The 18312-nt window shown below is 46.0% G+C and overlaps 2 protein-coding genes across 4 annotated transcripts; both read right to left on the bottom strand.

Annotated features, from left to right (window-relative positions):
• Positions 1-810: 810 nt before the first annotated feature.
• LOC115060770 (UTP--glucose-1-phosphate uridylyltransferase-like) lies at positions 811-7362 on the bottom strand. 2 transcript variants are annotated; one of them, XM_029528968.1, is made up of 10 exons: positions 7219-7362; positions 5604-5719; positions 4643-4750; positions 2951-3136; positions 2741-2874; positions 2303-2600; positions 2019-2216; positions 1587-1829; positions 1340-1444; positions 811-1112 (listed from the first exon to the last, which is right to left on the bottom strand). In XM_029528968.1, exons 2-10 carry the CDS (start codon positions 5700-5702, stop codon positions 1005-1007), a joined length of 1479 nt encoding a protein of 492 aa, XP_029384828.1. In that variant the 5' UTR covers positions 5703-5719; positions 7219-7362; the 3' UTR covers positions 811-1004. The 2 variants fall into 2 exon arrangements, with proteins under 2 accessions (XP_029384828.1, XP_029384755.1); XM_029528895.1 differs by lacking the exon at positions 7219-7362 and adding an exon at positions 6177-6340.
• Positions 7363-8309: 947 nt separating this feature from the next.
• On the bottom strand, positions 8310-16881 carry LOC115036885 (malate dehydrogenase, cytoplasmic-like). 2 transcript variants are annotated; one of them, XM_029495318.1, is made up of 9 exons: positions 16828-16881; positions 13336-13434; positions 12294-12390; positions 10327-10502; positions 9611-9733; positions 9352-9528; positions 9149-9262; positions 8979-9068; positions 8310-8795 (listed from the first exon to the last, which is right to left on the bottom strand). In XM_029495318.1, the coding sequence occupies exons 1-9, from the start codon at positions 16879-16881 to the stop codon at positions 8673-8675; spliced, it is 1053 nt and encodes a 350-aa protein (XP_029351178.1). In that variant the 3' UTR covers positions 8310-8672. The 2 variants fall into 2 exon arrangements, with proteins under 2 accessions (XP_029351178.1, XP_029351259.1); XM_029495399.1 differs by lacking the exon at positions 16828-16881 and adding an exon at positions 14233-14372.
• Between the last annotated feature and the right edge of the window lie 1431 nt (positions 16882-18312).

Below are 18312 nucleotides of genomic sequence, written 5' to 3'. Positions count from 1 at the left end.
TGTGTGTGTGTCTGTGTCTGCGTGTCTGTGTCTGTCTGTCTGTGTGTGTGTGTGTCTGTCTGTCTGTCTGTCTGTGTGTGTGTCTGTCTGCGTGTCTGTGTCTGTGTCTGTGTGTGTGTGTGTGTGTGTGTGTGGACTGTGTTGGGTTCAGATGAGTCCGACAGTCTGTCTGGGAACTCAAACTGTCTTGAATTCTTCAGCATTGCTGTGAATAAAACAGATGATGGAGATTTTTTTGTGTTTCAGTTTCTTGACGTTGTTTGATCCAAACTTTATCGATAATTCTGTGCTGAACAAAGACGTTCAACCTCCAACTGTTCTGTTGTGTTCTGTCGGCTGTTTTTCCAATTGGACTTGAACGCCACACCTCTGAGTTGATTTCTTGATTTTATTGATCCTGGAACGTTTTCCTGTTTTAGCCTTAAATAAAATGCTAAACACTAAACCCAAACTTGAGTTGGTTAAAGATATTTTTAAGTTTATGCCACAAAGAAAAAGGACTTTCATTAAATTAACATCCGACTAAATTTCCTTTTCAGGCTCCCTATTTTACGTTATTTTTTCATTTTAAATGTGGAAGGATTCGAGTTAAAACCTTTTTTTTCCTCAATGGAAGCTCTCTACCTTCTTTCTTTCTTAAAGGAGACGAGATCTGTTCAGACACTTTGGATTATTTTACAAAATTTCTGTTTCCGATTTCGTGATGCTTTTCCAAAATATTTTCTTCTTCGCTCGCGGAGCTCTCAGAACAACTTCCTGTCATTTCTAAAATTGACGGTTAAAAAAAAAAAAATCACACAATGCTCAACGTTCCACGTTTTATTTGTGGGACACAGTGATCGGACCGCAGTCGGCGAGTTTCTTCCTGAAAAAGCTTCATGAGCTGCAAAGTGCTTCAGGAGGAGGAGGACGCTGACCTTTGACCCTTTCAGGCTGTAACAAGTTCATCGCTGACTAGTCTCCTCACGGTGCAAATGGCCTTGCCTTTTTTTTCCCAGAATGCCTCAGTGGTCGAGGATCCGCAGGTTTCCTGAAACAATCTTGTTCTCCAGCATCGCTCCGGCGGGAATATCGATCCGGTCGCCATGATTGGCGATGATGATGACGGTTCCCTGGTGGAGATGAACGTTAGTCTGCAGCTGAAGACGACTTTAATCATAAATAATCATTCAGTTTTTACAAAATGACAGACAACGTTTTAATGTCCCAGCGTCCTCAAACATCTCATTTTGTTTACTGGGGGAAAAAGTGTCAGATCAACAGGAAGTGATCAATCAGCTGATTCACTTTCTGCTCATGTGCTGCAGTAATGAGCTGTGCGAGGTCAAAGGTCATTTACCTTCAGGGAGACGTTCTTCCCGAAGGTGACGTCTCCGGACACGGTCAGGTGGTCCAACTCCAGCATGTCCGGGATGCTCTCGAACCGAGCCAGGAACTGCTGGACCTGGAGGACCGGGAGGTAAATACAGCCGGTCCAGTAGGTGACATCAAACAACACCACGTTTCCACTGAACACAGACGGTCACCAGATGAAAGAGTTATGGTGAGAATGAACCGATCAGGACCGACAGCCCGATCGGACTGACCTTGGTGAAAGAGCTGCCCAGCTTGACGTGCGGCGTCGTGGGGAATTCGCGCCTCTTGCTCATGGTGAGCGAGCCGGCGTCCAGACTGTAGAGGTTGGACATCACCAGCAGCAGGTCGGACGACGTCTTCACCGGCAGGAAGCGGCTGCGGGGGACGTTCACTCCCATGGCGTTGTCGAAGCTCTTGATGGCGGCGCCGACCGCCGTCTCCAACTGGATGACGTTTAGACCGCCGTCCAGCGTCTGGGGGGGACATTCAGGGGTCGATTTAAAATGTGGGAAATAAACTAACTGAAACAATCAAAGCTCCAGCACTTAAAGCCTTTTAACTGAGCCGACCTTTGACCCCTGACTTCTAATCAGGCTCTAAAGACACCTGATCCTGAAACGGACCCAGGCCTAGCTCGGCTTTCGTTGGTCTGTGTGCGTCACCTTGGGGTTGACGATGATCTCCAGGTCCATGCTGTTCTTCTCCTGCAGCCTCTTCATGGCGGGCAGTGAGATCCACAGGTTGTTGGTGTTGAAGATCTTGAACTTGGTGACGGACTTGAACTCGTCGACGTGGGCCTTCGGAACCTGAGCGATCTCCAGCAGCCTCAGGTGGTTCTCATACTGGATCAAGGTACCGCCCTGCAGGGAGAGGGAACGGGGGCTGAGCAGAACCTCGTCACGGTCCGGCCCGAGGTCACGTGGAACGGACGACGGGCAGCGCTCACCTTGACGTCGGCTCTGGTCTTGTCGGTGACCTCCATGATGAACTCGCAGCGCTTGTCGGCCGGCTGGCTCATCAGGTGGTTGAGGATGAAGAGGTCGACGGTGGCGCCCAGGTTGTCGATGTTGGACACGAAGATGTACTCCTTCCCCTCGGCGATGAGTTTTTCCAGCAGCCCTGAGTTGTGGAAGCTGGCGTAGATGTCTCCGTGACCCGGCGGGTACCAGGCCTCGGCGTGGTCTCCGTTCAGGCCCATGTTTTTGGCGATCGGCAGCAGCGACTCCTTGTTGATCCTCGGATACCTGAGAGCAAAAAACAAAACACACCAGGACACAAATTTATTCCTGTTTTGTCACACTTTGGTAAACCTCTGAATTAATATCTCTAATTCTCAGTAATAAACCCCGTCTGTCCATGTGGATTTAATTGTGCGTGTGTGTACCTGCTCTGGTTGAAGGTGTGGATCTTGACCTTGTGGTGTTTGTATTTCTGCAGGATCTTCTTCGTGTCTTCGTCAGTGTTGAAGGAGTTCATGAGGACGAGCGGAACGTCGGTGTGAAACGCTTTGTTCAGATGCTGAAAACACAAACAGGAGGGTCAGTCCGGTCCGGTCCGGTCAGACATAGTTTCCCTCTTTTCGTCTCCGTCTCACCTCGATCTGCTGCACCGTCAGGTCCAGGAAAGTGTTCTCGTTGCGGACGCTGATCAGACTCTTGGGGCCTTTGCAGCCCATGCTGGTTCCCAGACCGCCGTTCAGTTTGACCACGGCGAGCTTGTTGAGGCTGGCGGCGATGTTGTCAGGGAGACCCTTGGCCTTGATCTTGTCGTAGGGCTGGACCTGATGAGAGCAGGACACACATTAATAAACACATCAGGAGGTTTCCAGTTAAAATCCGCCTTCAGAGTTTCTTCAGAGAAAAACACCGTCATGGCTCTGAAATGAGACAGCCGGCTGTTTTACTGTGAAAAATAACGAGCCGCCGCCTCGTTTACCGGCCCCCCACCCCCTCCTTCTTTACAACTGCATCGCCACAGCAACAGAGAATCCGCAGCAGGACTGAATGGTTGGAAATAAACTGGAGTGTGTGACGCCGCCACGAGAGCCCGTGCATGTGAGTTTTACATAAGTACATTCAACGTTTAGGGTTTCACATTCTCAGATCAGCCGACACGATGATGAGCATCATCATCACAATCAGTTTTAGAAGGCGGGTGGTGGGGGTGGTGGTGGTGGTGGGGGCGGTAAAGTCACCGCCCAGCTGTGTCCGGAGTCCCTCAGGAGATAAATGTCTCTGACCGAAAGCCAGACCTTTACATGCTACAGCGGTCAGACTATTCTTAGTCCTAACCTTCAGCCCGAGGAAAGGCTGGTGTGTGTGTCTGTGTGTGTCTGTGTGTGTCTGTGTGTGTCTGTGTGAGTCTGTGTGAGTCTGTGTGTGTCTGTGTGTGTCTGTGTGAGTCTGTGTGAGTCTGTGTGAGTCTGTGTGTGTCTGTGTGTGTCTGTGTGAGTCTGTGTGAGTCTGTGTTAAATGTCAGCCTCCTCTGTGCTCAGATCCGGTTACGTTAGCTTGTTCTAGCTCTTCTTGTTTCTTACCAAAGGAAAGTCAGATAACAGGACTTAAGCCTAGCTTAGCACAAAGACTGGAACCAAAGGGAAACTGTTAGCCTGACAAAGCACTGAGCCAAGTCCAGAGAAGGGAACATGAAGGGGAACGTGGAGGGGAACGTGGAGGGGAACGTGGAGGGGAATGTGGGGGGGGATGTGGGGGGGAATGTGGGGGGGAATGTGGAGGAGAACGTGGAGGAGAACGTGGGGGAAAATGGAGGGGAACGTGGGGGAAACGTGGGGGGAACGTGGGGGGAAAATGGAGGGGAACGTGGGGGGAAAATGGAGGGGAACGTGGAGGGAACATGGAGGGGAACGTGGGGGGACGTGGAAGGGAAAATGGAGGAGAACGTGGGGGGAACATGGGGGGAAAATGGAGGAGAACATGGGGGGAAAATGGAGGGGAACGTGGAGGGAACATGGAGGGGAACGTGGGGGGGAGAACGTGGGGGGGAGAACGTGGGGGGAACGTGGGGGGGAGAACGTGGGGGGGAGAACGTGGGGGGAACGTGGGGGGGAGAACGTGGGGGGGGAGAACGTGGGGGGAACGTGGGGGGGAGAACATGGGGGGACGTGGAGGTGAATCTAATCTGTGGAAGGTGAATGAAGTGATGCGGATCCACACAGAAACCTGAGGCTCCCCCAGACCCCGTCAGACTGACAGGGGTAGTCTGATGGATCCGGGTCTGGTCCAGGGTTCAGATTTCAGCTGGACCGCTCTGAGTTCTGGGTGCTCACCGACTCCTCCGGCGGCCGGTCGATCTTGGCCCAGTCGATGGAGGGACCTTTGACCTGGAGGAACCTGTGGAAGAGCTTCTGGAAGCCATCGAAGTCTTTCCTGGAGATCTGAAACAGAGCGAAGTATGAACCTGCGTTAGTGAGGTCACAGTGAGGTCGCAGAGCCTTAAACCTTCATTCTGTCTAATGACCATCAGGTTGTAATCACCAATCAGACTGAACTGAAGTCTATGGGAAAAAGTCCCTCCTACTCAGTAAACGTTTTCTAATACAACATTTTTTAAATGAAGCTCCATTTAGAGGGAGGGGTTAGGGGGCGGTCCTACTGTGTAACTGACACACTGGACCACCCAATCAGGACAGACTTCAGAGCAGATCCAGACAAATGGCAAACTGGTGGTCCCCCAAAACAACGGGTGACGTCATGGGGGGCTGACTCTTGTAAAGGGGGAGGGGGGGTTTGGGGGGGTGAAGCCTTTTGATGAAGCCATTTAAAACTCAACGTTGCTTCCTTACAGTAAAATGTAGAAACTAGAAACTGGAGAGAATTTAAACACACCGAGACGTCGACCCCCCAGTTTGTCATCCGTCTGTCAAACCACAGAAGTTCCAAAGAACAAAGATCCTGTGCAGACCGGACATAACGCTTCATATTCACTGAACTGATGAGTGAATCATTGTCGACCTTCTGTCACATGACCGGAGCACGAACAGGAAGGTTTTCTTCGAACTCCTGCAGCTGTGTGTGTCTGTGTGTGTGCGGCCCTGCAGACCTCAGGGTTGTTCACCTCGTGTCCCAGCAGCTCTGTGGTGCTCAGATAACCTCAGACCTCAGATGTTTATTCTATATCTGTCACAGAGGAGTCGGCACCTGTTTCCACCGGAGCCACAATGTACGACTTAAAGACAACACAAAACACACACACACACCGCATCAGCTGAGAGCGACGCCGTCTCTCACCTCCGCCTCCTCCTTCTTGGCCGTAACCAGCAGCGCCTCCAGCTCGCGGTGCATCGAATCCTTGTGCTGCTGACGGAGCTTCTCCTGGAACTCCGACATGGCTGCGGAGGTCAAGTCTGCCGGAGACGGACACATCCAGACACACAATGAAGGCTCAGCTGAGGTCAGAGCTCCTTCCTAAAATCTGGCTCTTCATCCCAGACGTCGAGAGTTTGATATTCAAAGTTAGAAAACAACAACTCTTCTTCACGCTCAGGAGCACGTTGTTATTTTGGCTGTGTTTGTTTCGTCAGTCGCAGTGAGACAGACGGGGAAGTGAAGCAGACAGAGAGAAGTGGACACGGAGTAAAGGTCGGACTCAAACCCTCACCCGGCCACCCGGAGATATTCAACTATTCAACAATTTTTACATTTAAGCTCAAATATGAAACTAATTAAAAATCTAATCACAAAAATTTATTTAAAACTGAATCTGATAAAAACTTTTTAGAAAGAGAGTTCAGAGAAAACCTGAAAACACAAACCCAGAACGAACAAAAGGAAAAAAAACCTCGGATGAGGACGAGATCTTACCGGCGATGAGCAGAGACATTTTAGCAGAGCCTGAGCGAGACCCGGTTCAGAAGGACCACAACAGTCAGCCGAGAACAACTGACATCCTCCTCATCCTCAAGTCCGAGCTCGACACAAGGCCTGCCCACGGACACACACACTCTGGCACTGTGTGTGTCCTTCCCACACATTGTTGTGACCTCCACGTCACACAAATTTAAAGCCAAGAAAAACAACTGATGACCTGATTCAACAACAGCAACAACAGTATGGAATATAAAATTATTAGATTTTCTGAGCAAAGTTGAAAGAATAAATTATCTCACTGATTAACTGAACTTCAGAGAATTCCTCTAATTTTCTCTGATAAAGAAAATAAATATAGTAAATCAGTCGATCTGAGTTTGAGCTCCAAGCAGCGGAATAAGTAAATAAATGTGATTGTTACTGATCATAATCATTAAAAATAGTTTGTAATAAAAAAAAAATCAAATACTGACAACGTTGACGATGACAGAAGAGTCATCTGTGAAATTACATTAAAACTTTGATAAGGATTTGATTAGATTTGGAGGTTTCGGAGCCATGTGACCACTTTAGCAGAGAACAGTGGAATTGTGGGTAAAAACAGAAGAAATAAAAGCCTTTAGAGATTTCAACAACCATCACTTTACAGCAACGAGTAACTGTTAGCTCACATGCTGTCAGCCAATCAGATCAGCAGAATTCAGCTGTGACATCACAAACGTTCAGCCTCAGCTTCCTGCAGCTTTAATTTCATTCCTTCACATTTTATTTACATGTTCATTTATTTTTTGGCTGTCTTTCTTTAGTTAATTTAATTATTTACACCATGAACATGTTTTTATTATTTGTGATCTAATAAAGTTTTTTTTTTTATTCTGTACTGTAACACACACTTGTATTTTTAAATAAAGACAATCACTACTGTTGTTTCTGTTTAGTATATTTTAGACACACTAACTCAAAGTAACACACAGTGTCTCTAACGGAGACCCGGACCCGGTTCTGGTCCCAGTCTGGGCCGGTTCGGTTCACCCACCTGCAGTGTCGAAGTACGGGCAGAGGCTTCGGTTCGGGTCGGTGGACTGACCCGGTCTGGAGTCCCGGAGGTCTCAGACAGACAACCGGACATGCTGCTGACGACACGTGACGAAGTTTGTGCCAATCTCAACGGTGATTGGCGGAAGACATCTGTCAATCAAAAGCAGCTGCCGACCTGGCCCCGCCCACCTGACCTGCAGCGACAGACAGGTGTTTCTGATTTTAATTAGTCCAGCTCATCTTTTTCATTAAATCCTTAAATTTTTAATATTTACAATTTAATATTTTTATTTCATTTCAGATGCTTTTTTATATGAAAACTCTCTAAAATTATTACTATATATATATTACAGCTCCTTTATGGTTTTCCTTTAATTATTTACTAAATAGATAAAATGTATTAAAGATTTCTTTGCTGTTTAACTTCCAAACTTAATCTGTACTCTAACAAATAAACAGCTTGTTTATCCTTCAACAATCAGAAAATAAAAGTATGTGTGACCTCCAGCTGTCAGATTAATTCTCAAATGAAAATAAAATAGCTCCCCTCTCTGGACTTCAGTGATGGTTGATAACTGTAAAAACAATATTTAAATTAAACTCACTTTGTGGAGAACCTGAAGCAGATTCTGGGCCGTTCCCTTCCACTGACACCACACAGGAGGTGAACTTTCCTCTGATGTCAACCAAAAACCAAACCGGCATGAATAAATAATTTAAGGATCACTCAGTCTGGTTCAGCTCAGAGCCAAAGCTGCCCTCATTTGGCCAAAGCGAGTCATTACAAAAGTCTGACTGTGACACCAGAGATGTTAAAACAGGAGTCTCGTTTAAGTTACACTCCTCAAGGACAGGAAGTAGAGAAGAGAGAAGGATTCCAGCTCAGCTCACTGACAGAACCTTTTCTAACTGTCTTTTATATCTTTAACAGAAAACGTCCACAGAAGACTCCAGACTTTTCTTTGCTGGGATAAAATGTTCCGAATAGATATTTTAGAGCTTCAGACTCAACTGGACATAAAAACAGAAAACGCTGTGAGATGAGGCCACTTTGGGAGACGAAGAACAAAGAAGCATGACTGAGCCGAGTTCTGGTCTGTCGGGGTCTTTGTGGTTTTATTGGTGACAACAGGTTCCATTACAGTTTCTGAACAGCTACTGTGTTTTATCGTATCATCTACAGACAGACGTTCTCTCTGTGTCTCGCAGAAAGAGGCCAGATTTGTGATCACTGAACAGGTTTTCTGACGACCTGAAGAAGGGGCCAAGTGATACACACATACACTCACACAGACACACACACACACACACACACACACATACACTTGAAACACACTCAGACACCAGCTGGGACGGTGAAGATGGTGGAGGGCTTCGCCTTCAGAGCCGCGAGCGCCGAGCTGTAGGTGGGACTCCGTGCTGCGGCTGCTGTCGACCAGCAGGGGGAGACAGTCACTGGGACAGGAAGTCAAGGGCGGTGTCTCGCTCCTCCACCAGCTCTGCTGCTGTGGCGTCCATCTTGGCGCGGGAGAAGTCATTGATGGAGAGTCCATCAACGACTTTCCAGGTCTTGTTCTGTGTTGGTGCCAGAGGGTTTTTTTTTTTAATTCACAAAGTGGCCCCACCCCCCCATCATTTAAAAAAAAATGAACATCATGTGTTAAAGACAGACCATAAACTCATTCTGTCTCCCTCGTCAGATGAAGTGTCCTATGAAGGAACCAAACAACACAGCTGGCACCTGATTGGCTGACTCACCTTGATCTGGACGGGGAAGGAGTAGATGAGGTCCTCCGGGATGCCGTAGGAGTTTCCGCCAGCATACACGCCCATGGAGATGAACTCGCCCTGTCGGCAGGAAGCAAGAGAGTCAATGACCATCTTTGGTCTTTCTGGAAGTCAAACATTCAGACCCGGTCCACACTGACCTCCTTGGTGCCGAACCAGATGTCCCTCATGTGGTCGCAGATGGCCTTGGCAGCAGACATGGCGCTGGACAGCTTCCTGGCCTTGATGACGGCTGCGCCACGCAGCTGCACTGTCTGCAGAAGGAAGAGGAAATGAGAACCTATAGGAGAGCGCCATCATCATGGCTGACAGATGTGGAGAAACAAAACAAAAAGGATCTCACAGAGATGAAGTCTCCTCTGAGCCAGGCGTCGTCCTTGATGGCGTCATAGGCGGCCATCTCAGAGCCGTGGACGTTGACCTTGGCATGGTGGACGTCGGGGTACTGGGTGGAGGAGTGGTTTCCCCAGATGATTACGTTCTTCACCTTGTCAGAGGACACACCGCAACGCATCGCTACCTGCAGGGATACAGCCGCCAATCATTTAGTGTGTGAGTCAGTGTGCGTGTGTGTGTGTGTGTGTGTGTGCGCGCACACTAACCTGGGAGGAGGCTCTGTTGTGGTCCAGTCGGGTGAGGCAGGAGAAGTTCTCTTTGGGGATGGAGGGGGCTGACTTTGAAGCAATCAGACAGTTGGTGTTGGCTGGATTACCAACCACCAGAACCTGAACAGAGCAGAGATCAGAGTCAGACTCTCACAGTCCGGCCTCCAGTCTGACTGTCTGAGAAAGCAGGAAACTATTGAACGAGTTTTGAATCTGAACCACAGTCAGTTTTAATCTGATCAACTGAATATCACAGACTGATCACTTATGGATGAATAATATTAGATTAGTTCTGTTAGTTTTCATACTGGTGTCGGCCAACGAACATCCCATAATACCAGGGCTAAAACAGGCTGTACAAAACAGATGACCTTTGACCCCTTTTCACGTGACACACAACGCAGCCGCTGTTGAAATAGGAAGGAATTTTGTTGGGTGATGCTGCGTCAACATTTTCACTTCCTGGACTGATGGTCTAAATCCGGTTTCTTGCAGGTCGACTTTCGAAAACCTTTCAACCTGTCTGAGCGTCTGATGAAATGTTTCGTAAAAAATAAAAATAAATAAAAAAATAAATTCATTTAATTTAAGGAGGTTTGGAGCAAAACTAAGTTTTTATCATCTCTGATTTCCAGGTGAGCTGGTTCTGATATTTCATCAGTAGATGAATGAATCCGGTGACGGTGTGACAGAACCGGAGGGGGAGGAGTCACCTTGACCGTCTTCTTGGCGTACTTGTCCAGAGCGGCGCCCTGCGTCTTGAAGATGGCCACGTTGGCCTTCAGCAGGTCCTTCCTCTCCATGCCCTCCTTCCTGGGCATGGAGCCCACCAAGATGGCGGCGTCCAGGTCCTTGAAGCCCACCTCCACCTTGTCCGTAGGGATGACCTCTGTGGGAGGGAAGGGGGAGGTGTTAGGTTCACATCATGGAAACGAGTTTACTTCCATCTGCAACCTCTGAGCTAATTAACTGCTAATAACTGATTTATTGGTTGGTTTTGTTTTATTAAAAAAAAAAAAAAAAAAAAAAAGGTCAAAATGTTTTGTTCAGAATCATTTTGTATTAAACAGTGTTCAGAAAAGTTCTAAAAACAAACTAATAATCTGATTATTTTTTATTATTATGGAAAACATTTCTTAAAGTTTGAGAACTGAAAAGTTTCAGTTTAATTGATTCAGTTATGACAATAATTACGACGTCACAACCATCATTACTGTTAGAAAGGCCTGTTTTTTCACATCTTAAAGGCTGAACCTTAAAAACTATTCTGAACAAAATTGTGACGCCTCAACTGTCCTGTTCAAACCTGTACTGATGCATTCTGTCCAAACATGTACGATCATAATAATCCAGGTTTTAAACAAACATTGCACTAATCCTAAATTTGATGTTTTTGTGTTTTTTTTGGCTGATGTTGGGACGCAACACAATTTAAGGTGTTTCAATCATTTTTATTTTATTTATTTATTTTTTTTAAATGATGAACTTCATGCGGCTCCTTCGATTGAACACACTGCCGTTAAACTCAGGTTCATTGATGATTTCATGTCAACATGAGAATAAATCAGTTGGATTTCAGGGCGGTCGTTTCTAAGAGTATGTCCTGGATGAAACTCTGCAGCAGGATTCAGGACTTCCTGTCTGCAGATGACTGATGATAACGTGTTTTTGTTTAGCCGTTATCAGACTGGACTTTAGTCAGGGTTCAAGTCTCCTCCGCCATTGTTGGCCCCCCGCTGCTCTGATCGGCCAATCAGAGGCCTCGTCTCAGACACTCCTTCCTCCTCCCCACGGCAGCAAAGAGGTCAAATTTTTCTCTTTACAAATACATTTCATTTATGTTGGTCTTGTGTCAACCATCTTCCTTTATGTCAGGAGCGTTTGAGCTGGAGCATTACAACACCTACGGTCCCAACAACGCTCAACAATGTGACACTTTACAACAACATCTGCATTTCCAGTTTTTTTGGGTGTTGCTTTTAGCCACACTGCAAGTTTGATTATACTTCAACTAAAATGTGCAAAAGTTATGCTTGATTATTATTGGGAGGGCTGATATGCAAAAAAGAAATGATTCTTTTTAATATTGAAATATGCAGATGGAATGATAATTTTTGCATTTGGTTTCTTAAAAAAGGTTTAAATTACAGTATTTGTTGGATGAGTTCCTGTATGTCATAAGAAAATGACCTGCAGGCTGCGGCACCACAACACGGTACATGGTACTAACAATGACAACAATGTGGCGACAAACTGTGACAAAGGTTTGGCTCCAGGTCCAAGAGCCGTTTTGACTTTATTTTTGTTCAGCTGTTTGTGCACGAAAGAACGGACAGCGCTGCTGTTTTTCTACAATTCTCCCAATTTAAGACTGAAAGGCCACCTTATTAAAGACTGTTTGATATTGTCACGTTAAAATAAAAGCGGTTACCTCCTTAACAAAATGTGGGCTTCAGCATGTTCTGGAGACATTTAAAATTTAAGTTTAAAGCTGATTTTCATGATTATCACAACCATTTCTGAAATGTTCATGATCCCCATCCAATGTGAAGTAATTTGGTTGGCATTTGTTGTGATCTAGTGTCTCATGATGGCTACAATCGTTTTTTTATTCCCAATAAAAAGGTCTAAAATAGTATTAGAGACAATTGTTTAGCAGCAGAATATAGCGTTTACTCACCCCTCAGCAGGGGGAGGGCGCAGTCCTGCAGCTCCATGACGACTCCGTCCAGGACCGGCAGCATGGGGGGGATGTCCAGCAGGACCAAGATGATTGGCTGACAAGAAGACGGAGACATTCAGCAGCAAATCATGGCCAGCTATGTCAGAGCAGAGCAACACCTGCTTGGGCATTGAACAAAAGGACTTTCAAGGTCACCCCAAACACATTCAGTGACTCATGAAGGTTTTAGACAACACAAACAGGCTTTTCAGGAGTTGCACCAACTTTTCATTCCATCCCATTCTGTCTGTGTCTCATGAGAACAAATATGTTTTTAAGAATTCTATGACCTCTGCAGGTTTCCTTTAAGTTTAAAAAAAAATAAAATAATAAAATAAATTACAGCTCAGAGGATTTTTATTTTAATTTCCATAATTTTCCTACATGCTTGATGACCTTGTGCAATCTGAATAAAAAAAAAAGAAAGTGAGTTCCAGAAGAGATTGACATGAAATTTGAAAGGTCTCATGATATAGCATGCTGTCACATTGACATCAACAGATGATATTCAACTTAATTGAATCTTTCTGAAGAACACATGTGATACTCATCTAGTTGGAATACAGACTTCTGTATTTTAAAAGGATGATGAAGGAAAATATGACAGACAGAAAATGTCCAGCAGCTTTAGATAAAAACATAAAAAAAAAAAAAAAAAAAAAAACTGCACCGTCATTCCCAAAACATAAAAGATAAGAACAGCTGAATGAAAATGGAAACACCATCTTAAATATGAAGCTGCACATCTGTAAGCGAGCCTGCTGCAGGATTTCATTCCAGCTGTGCAGAGCGACAGAGGAAACGTTTTTCCTTCCATTTGAGGCCTGTGGTGTCGAGTCCCAGTCTAATTTGGACTCTGGTAAACTGAAGGCATCTCACTGCTGAAATAATGTTCTTTATTCAGTCTGGTTCTATTACGCAACACAGAGCAGGGCCCAGCTGTTAGGGGGGGGTGGACAGAGACCCTGGTTATGTAATGAAGGCTCAGACTCCGTCTTACCTGGTCCTTCCCGAACACATCTCCCTTGGCGATGCTGTACAGCAGAGAGTAGGCGATCTGACCAGCGGCACCAGTAACCAGAACACGGATGGGTTCAGCCTGCAGGAGAGAAAAACAGAGGGCGTTCACTGACCTCGATAAATAACAACAGTTTTATTTCATGTGCTTTAAGCCCAAAACAAGCAGAAGTGAGGAGCCCTGTCCTTTGTATTTAGAGGCCTTGTCACCAGAATCCATCAAGAAAATGATGCAATGTAGAACGACCTTCAGCCTGACATGACAGCAACCACATTCAGATTGATGTTACATTTTGTTTTAATAACTGGGGGGGCGCTCTTTAATTCGGCATGAATTAGATCAATCAAACTCAAAGGATTTAAAGGATATTCCGCTTTTCGTGACGGCTTCACGCAGATCTAAGGCTTAAACAAACAGGTGAGATTCAGGCAGAATAAAACAAGGTGACCTCTTCAGAGGCCGAACTGAAGGAGGTTTCCTGTTCATCCGGAAAACGGAAACAAAGCGCGTTTTAATCCGCTCTAACGTGCACTTTAAGGCGGAAGTTGTTAAAATAACCGGTTTGTTAACCGAGATCCAAACGGACGATGCTCAGCTGACGTGATTGGCCTACTGACGCCACTTTAAGATGGAGGATGAATGAACCGACTGCCGTTACATCTGCACGGTTTTCTGCCTGCTGTTCGTTTATTTCTGCACCATCTCTGTTTATTGGTGTTGCTTTTTGGGTTTTTTTTGTTTGTTTTTGTAAAGTCCGTGAACGCAGCGCAGAGAGGCGCCATCATTCACGACAAAGTTCACACCTCACACTGCCGCCATTTTTGTCCACGTCACCACGTGATATCGACGGAAACGTTTTGTGTGGTTGTGTTTGCTTACCATTTCTGCAGCGGGTTGAGATGCTTCTGCTGTCCCGGCTCGGTCGGACTGACGGAGGGGTCACCTCTGCCCGGTTCTTGTAGAGTCCGGTCGGCCCAGACTCACCGCGGGATTTGTAGTCTTTTCCGGACATGTTCCTTCAACCGACGCGACGGCAGGAACATCATCCCCCACAATGCACCGCTCCGATCAAACCGCGCCCACCGCTGCTGAAAATGGCCGAAGGTTTTCCAAAAAGGTTCCTTTTCCATTAAAAAGGAAAGTTCACTTTGGCGACATCTGACGGCGGAACGGCGGAACTACAGGCAGCTCCGGGACGGGTGCCGCATTGGATCATGAATTATTAATGTGGAGGCCACTTTAATTCAGAGAGTGTCCACCAGGAACCAGGAACCTTCTGACTCCGCCAAGAACCTCTTCAAGGACCCCAAAAACCTCCTGAAAGGCCTTTAGGTCCACCTAATGAACGATCCTCTCAGGTCTTCCAAAACATCTACATCACCCCAAAAAGAGCCCGCATGACGCAAAACACTCAAATGAAATCTGAAATGACACTTAAGGTGTCTATGAACTGTGTTTTTAAGGCTACAAACACGTTAACTCTTAAAGGATCCATGTAAAGTCTCAGAGACTCAGGACTGAAGACCGGCTGATTAAATCTCACACCCGTCTGGAGAACCATCTGAAAGAATCCCTGAAAGCCTTCAACCTTAAAACTTCGATCAGATTATTTCAGCGGACAGATTCTACAAATCTAAACTGTTTTAACCCATCAAACTAAAATCCTTCACCACGACGGCTGTCGGGGCAGCTTCACTTAATGCTCCCATCAAACAGAGAGTGGTTCTGTGTTTGAAACACAAACCGCAGATGGTCCATGATGAAGTCTGATTCTGATTCTTTTTGGACTAAATCCCCTTAAAGTCAGAGTTCAGTTGAGGTCACGTTCACTCTCCAGACTACAGGAAGTTGTCAGGTTTAATCTCCATCTTGTTAAGTTAGTGCTGAGCTTGTTGTCTGCGTCCTGACAGGAGGTAAATCTGAGTCGAGCCGCCTGATCTGCTGACATTTATAGAGCAGAACATGATTTTTACAACAAACAACCAGGAAGACAGAACAGCTGCTGCCTTTAATGGAAAAACCAGCTTTAACTGAAGTTTAAAATGTTTATGATTCATAGAAAAGTGTTTTTATGAGAATTTTAAAGTTCACACCTTCTACTTTCTGGAAGCCTGCTTGTTAGGGAACAAATAATTTTTGGGAATAAAAGAAAAACCAAACTTCACCAATTCAGGGCTCTTTTTGCTGTATTTTTTATATTTAACAACAAAATGTAACATTATTTAATGTTAAGTCATTTATAACGACAATAGCTGGAAAATACTGATAAAAATCATACAGTTCCTCCACTCATGAACCACTAAAACAAAAACTTTAACTGTTCAAAGCAAAAGTAATATGGAATGATAATTCCACATATTTTTGCAGACTTCAGAATCAGAAATCACTGGATAACTGTGGGGGTTGTTTTTTTTTTTTTGTTTTTTTTTTTAAGAATTTACCCCCAGGTGGGGGGTCATGGATGCTCAGGCCTGAAGGACACCGGCAGCCATGTTGGATCTGAGTCCAGTTTGCTGGGTTCAGTTCTGTGACAGATTCTGACCAGAGCTGATAATCTGCAGCCTGGGCTGCTGCAGCAAGTCAGAGGCAAATACTGCAAAAACAACCGGAACCGTGGCAGTACAGCCTTCAAAGTAAAAGCACACTGTAAACGGTTTAATAGAATTTCATATTTCCACGTCCAAACATGTCAACAGTGTAACTTCACTTGTGTCACCGTGCACACCAGCATTCTTCGTGCCTCTGTAGTGGATTTGAGTTCTTGTTTTGTGTGTCTGAGGCGTATTGAAGGTTGTCATCATCACTCTGTGGTCACGTTGCATCATTTAGGAGTATTTTCTTCATGCAGTAATTTAGCACGCTGAATGTTTTTAAATACTGATTTAATGTCTGTATTGGATTTTCATCTCTGTGTTTATTCAGCATGGTCCCGGGGTCGGTGCACATTTCAATATTAACGTAGATATTACATAAAGAAGTCATTTATTTATTTTGACTATATTCACATTTTAAGACGGCGCGTGATTCTAGTTAAAACATTACTATTTTATTATTAATATTAATTTAATTTCTGCTGCTGTCAATTTCGGTACTGATTTTGGTTAAGTGGAAAAAACGTTTAATGAAGGGCTTTTATTTTGAAGGTTAGTGCCGGATGTCGTGTTGCTGACTGTGTCTAACTTCCTGTGTCTTTGGACACCAAAGCTGCCAAAATCTCCCTGAATTAAAGATGACCTGCTGGAACTGGCCGCCATGTTGTTGTTGTTTGTTTTTTTTACACCTGAAATGAATCGGAAAAGCCCCCGGGGACAGGGAGCCCCCCCTCCCCCCACCTCACCACCGAGGATCGGTACAAGGTGATGCGAGACACCTGACTGACATTCATTCACACACACACACACACACACACACCGGCCCGAGTCCGGATCCGGATCCCCACACAGCCTCTAATGATGCGTTCAAGGGTCAACTCACCTGCGGGGAAACGGCCCGCACCACCAGGTACACGGAGGTCAGCAGCGTCAGCATCGTCCGGTCCGTCCGGGAGTCCTCCGAGGAAGAAATGGCGTCTGAACCGGAACGGAACCGGGAGGGGGGGGGAGAGAGAGGGAGGGGGGGGGAGAGAGAGGGAGGGGGGGGGGGGGGGGCGGCAGGTGCAGCACCTTCAGCCTGCTGCAGGTTTCTCCGGCTTCAGGAAAGTCAGACACACACACACACATTAACACAGACACACACACACACACACATTAACACACAGACACACACACACACACACATACATTAACACACAGACACACACACACACAGACATTAACACAGACACACACACACATTAACACACAGACACACAGACACACACTCTGCTGCAGTCAGTCTAGGCCCTTAATCAGATTTCATGATGTAAATAGCTGCAGAGGCTGACAGACAGACAGACAGACAGGCAGGCAGACAGGCAGACTGACAGACATACAGGCAAACAGACAGACAGACAGGAAGGCAGACAGGCAGGTAGACTGACAGACAGACAGGCAAACAGACAGACAGACAGGAAGGCAGACAGGCAGGTAGACTGACAGACAGAAATACAGACAGGCAGACTGACAGACAGACAGGAAGGCAGACTGACAGACATACAGACATACAGACAGGCAGACAGGCAGGCAGGCAAACAGACATACAGGAAGGCAGACAGACAGACAGGCAGACAGGCAGGCAAACAGACATACAGGAAGGCAGACAGACAGGCAGACAGACAGGAGAGATCAGGTGTTAATTCTCATCAGTCTTTGAAGTTCCTGAAAAAAATGCAGGACTTTGAATGCAGCACTGGATATATCTGAGGGGTCCCCGGGTGATTGAAGTGTATGGGCTTCCGCAGACTGTGATTATGTCATCACAGGTGAAGACAGGAAGTGAAATGTGCAGCTCTGAGGTGATTAGATCAGTTATCTGAAAAAGCAGCTGAACCTGTAACAGGTTTGATGTTGTCTTTGTGTTTATTGACAGTGTTGGCGTTGTGTGTTTATTTTGTCACCACTCACCAGCATGATTGCGAGGTCATGAAAATGGTGACAGGAAGTACAGTGAGGGAGGCGGGAGCGGCTTTTCACTCTGCGGAACCGACATGGATGAACGGCGGATGATGCACTTAGATGACCTGGACTCTGGTCTGAGCCTTCAACTTTCATTCTGCCTAATGACCACCAGGGGGCGACTCCATTCAGAGAAAAAAAGGGGATAGATGGGGGCGTGGCCAATGTGTGACTGACAGGCTGTACCACCCAACCAGGACACATCCACGCTCTGCAAATCTGGTTTTTCTTGGTTTAACTAAAGTGGAGGTCACAAACGGTGACATCACGTGTGACATCACGGCACCTGTTTTGTTTGTTTTTCTTTTCAGTTTGAAAACGACCAATCAGGCGACTCACCTCACTCTGTTTTCAGATGCTGCTGATC

Source organism: Echeneis naucrates, chromosome 1 (genome assembly GCF_900963305.1).
Source record: "Echeneis naucrates chromosome 1, fEcheNa1.1, whole genome shotgun sequence".
Lineage (NCBI taxonomy): Eukaryota > Metazoa > Chordata > Actinopteri > Carangiformes > Echeneidae > Echeneis > Echeneis naucrates.
This window is presented reverse-complemented; position numbering and strand designations above follow the sequence as displayed.

Excerpts from the sequence above, each read along its gene's own strand:
- LOC115036885 (XM_029495318.1), bottom strand. The coding sequence starts at position 16,881 with ATGCTGACGCTGCTGACCTCCGTGTACCTGGTGGTGCGGGCCGTTTCC. Across the intron at positions 9,529-9,610 it reads ACAACAGAGCCTCCTCCCAG|GTAGCGATGCGTTGCGGTGT; the intron begins GTTAGTGTGCGC and ends GTATCCCTGCAG. Across the intron at positions 9,069-9,148 it reads TCTGGTTCGGCACCAAGGAG|GGCGAGTTCATCTCCATGGG; the intron begins GTCAGTGTGGAC and ends TCCTGCCGACAG.
- LOC115060770 (XM_029528895.1), bottom strand. Across the intron at positions 4,751-5,603 it reads CCAAGAAGGAGGAGGCGGAG|ATCTCCAGGAAAGACTTCGA; the intron begins GTGAGAGACGGC and ends GCTCTGTTTCAG. Across the intron at positions 2,601-2,740 it reads CACACCTTCAACCAGAGCAG|GTATCCGAGGATCAACAAGG; the intron begins GTACACACACGC and ends TTTTGCTCTCAG.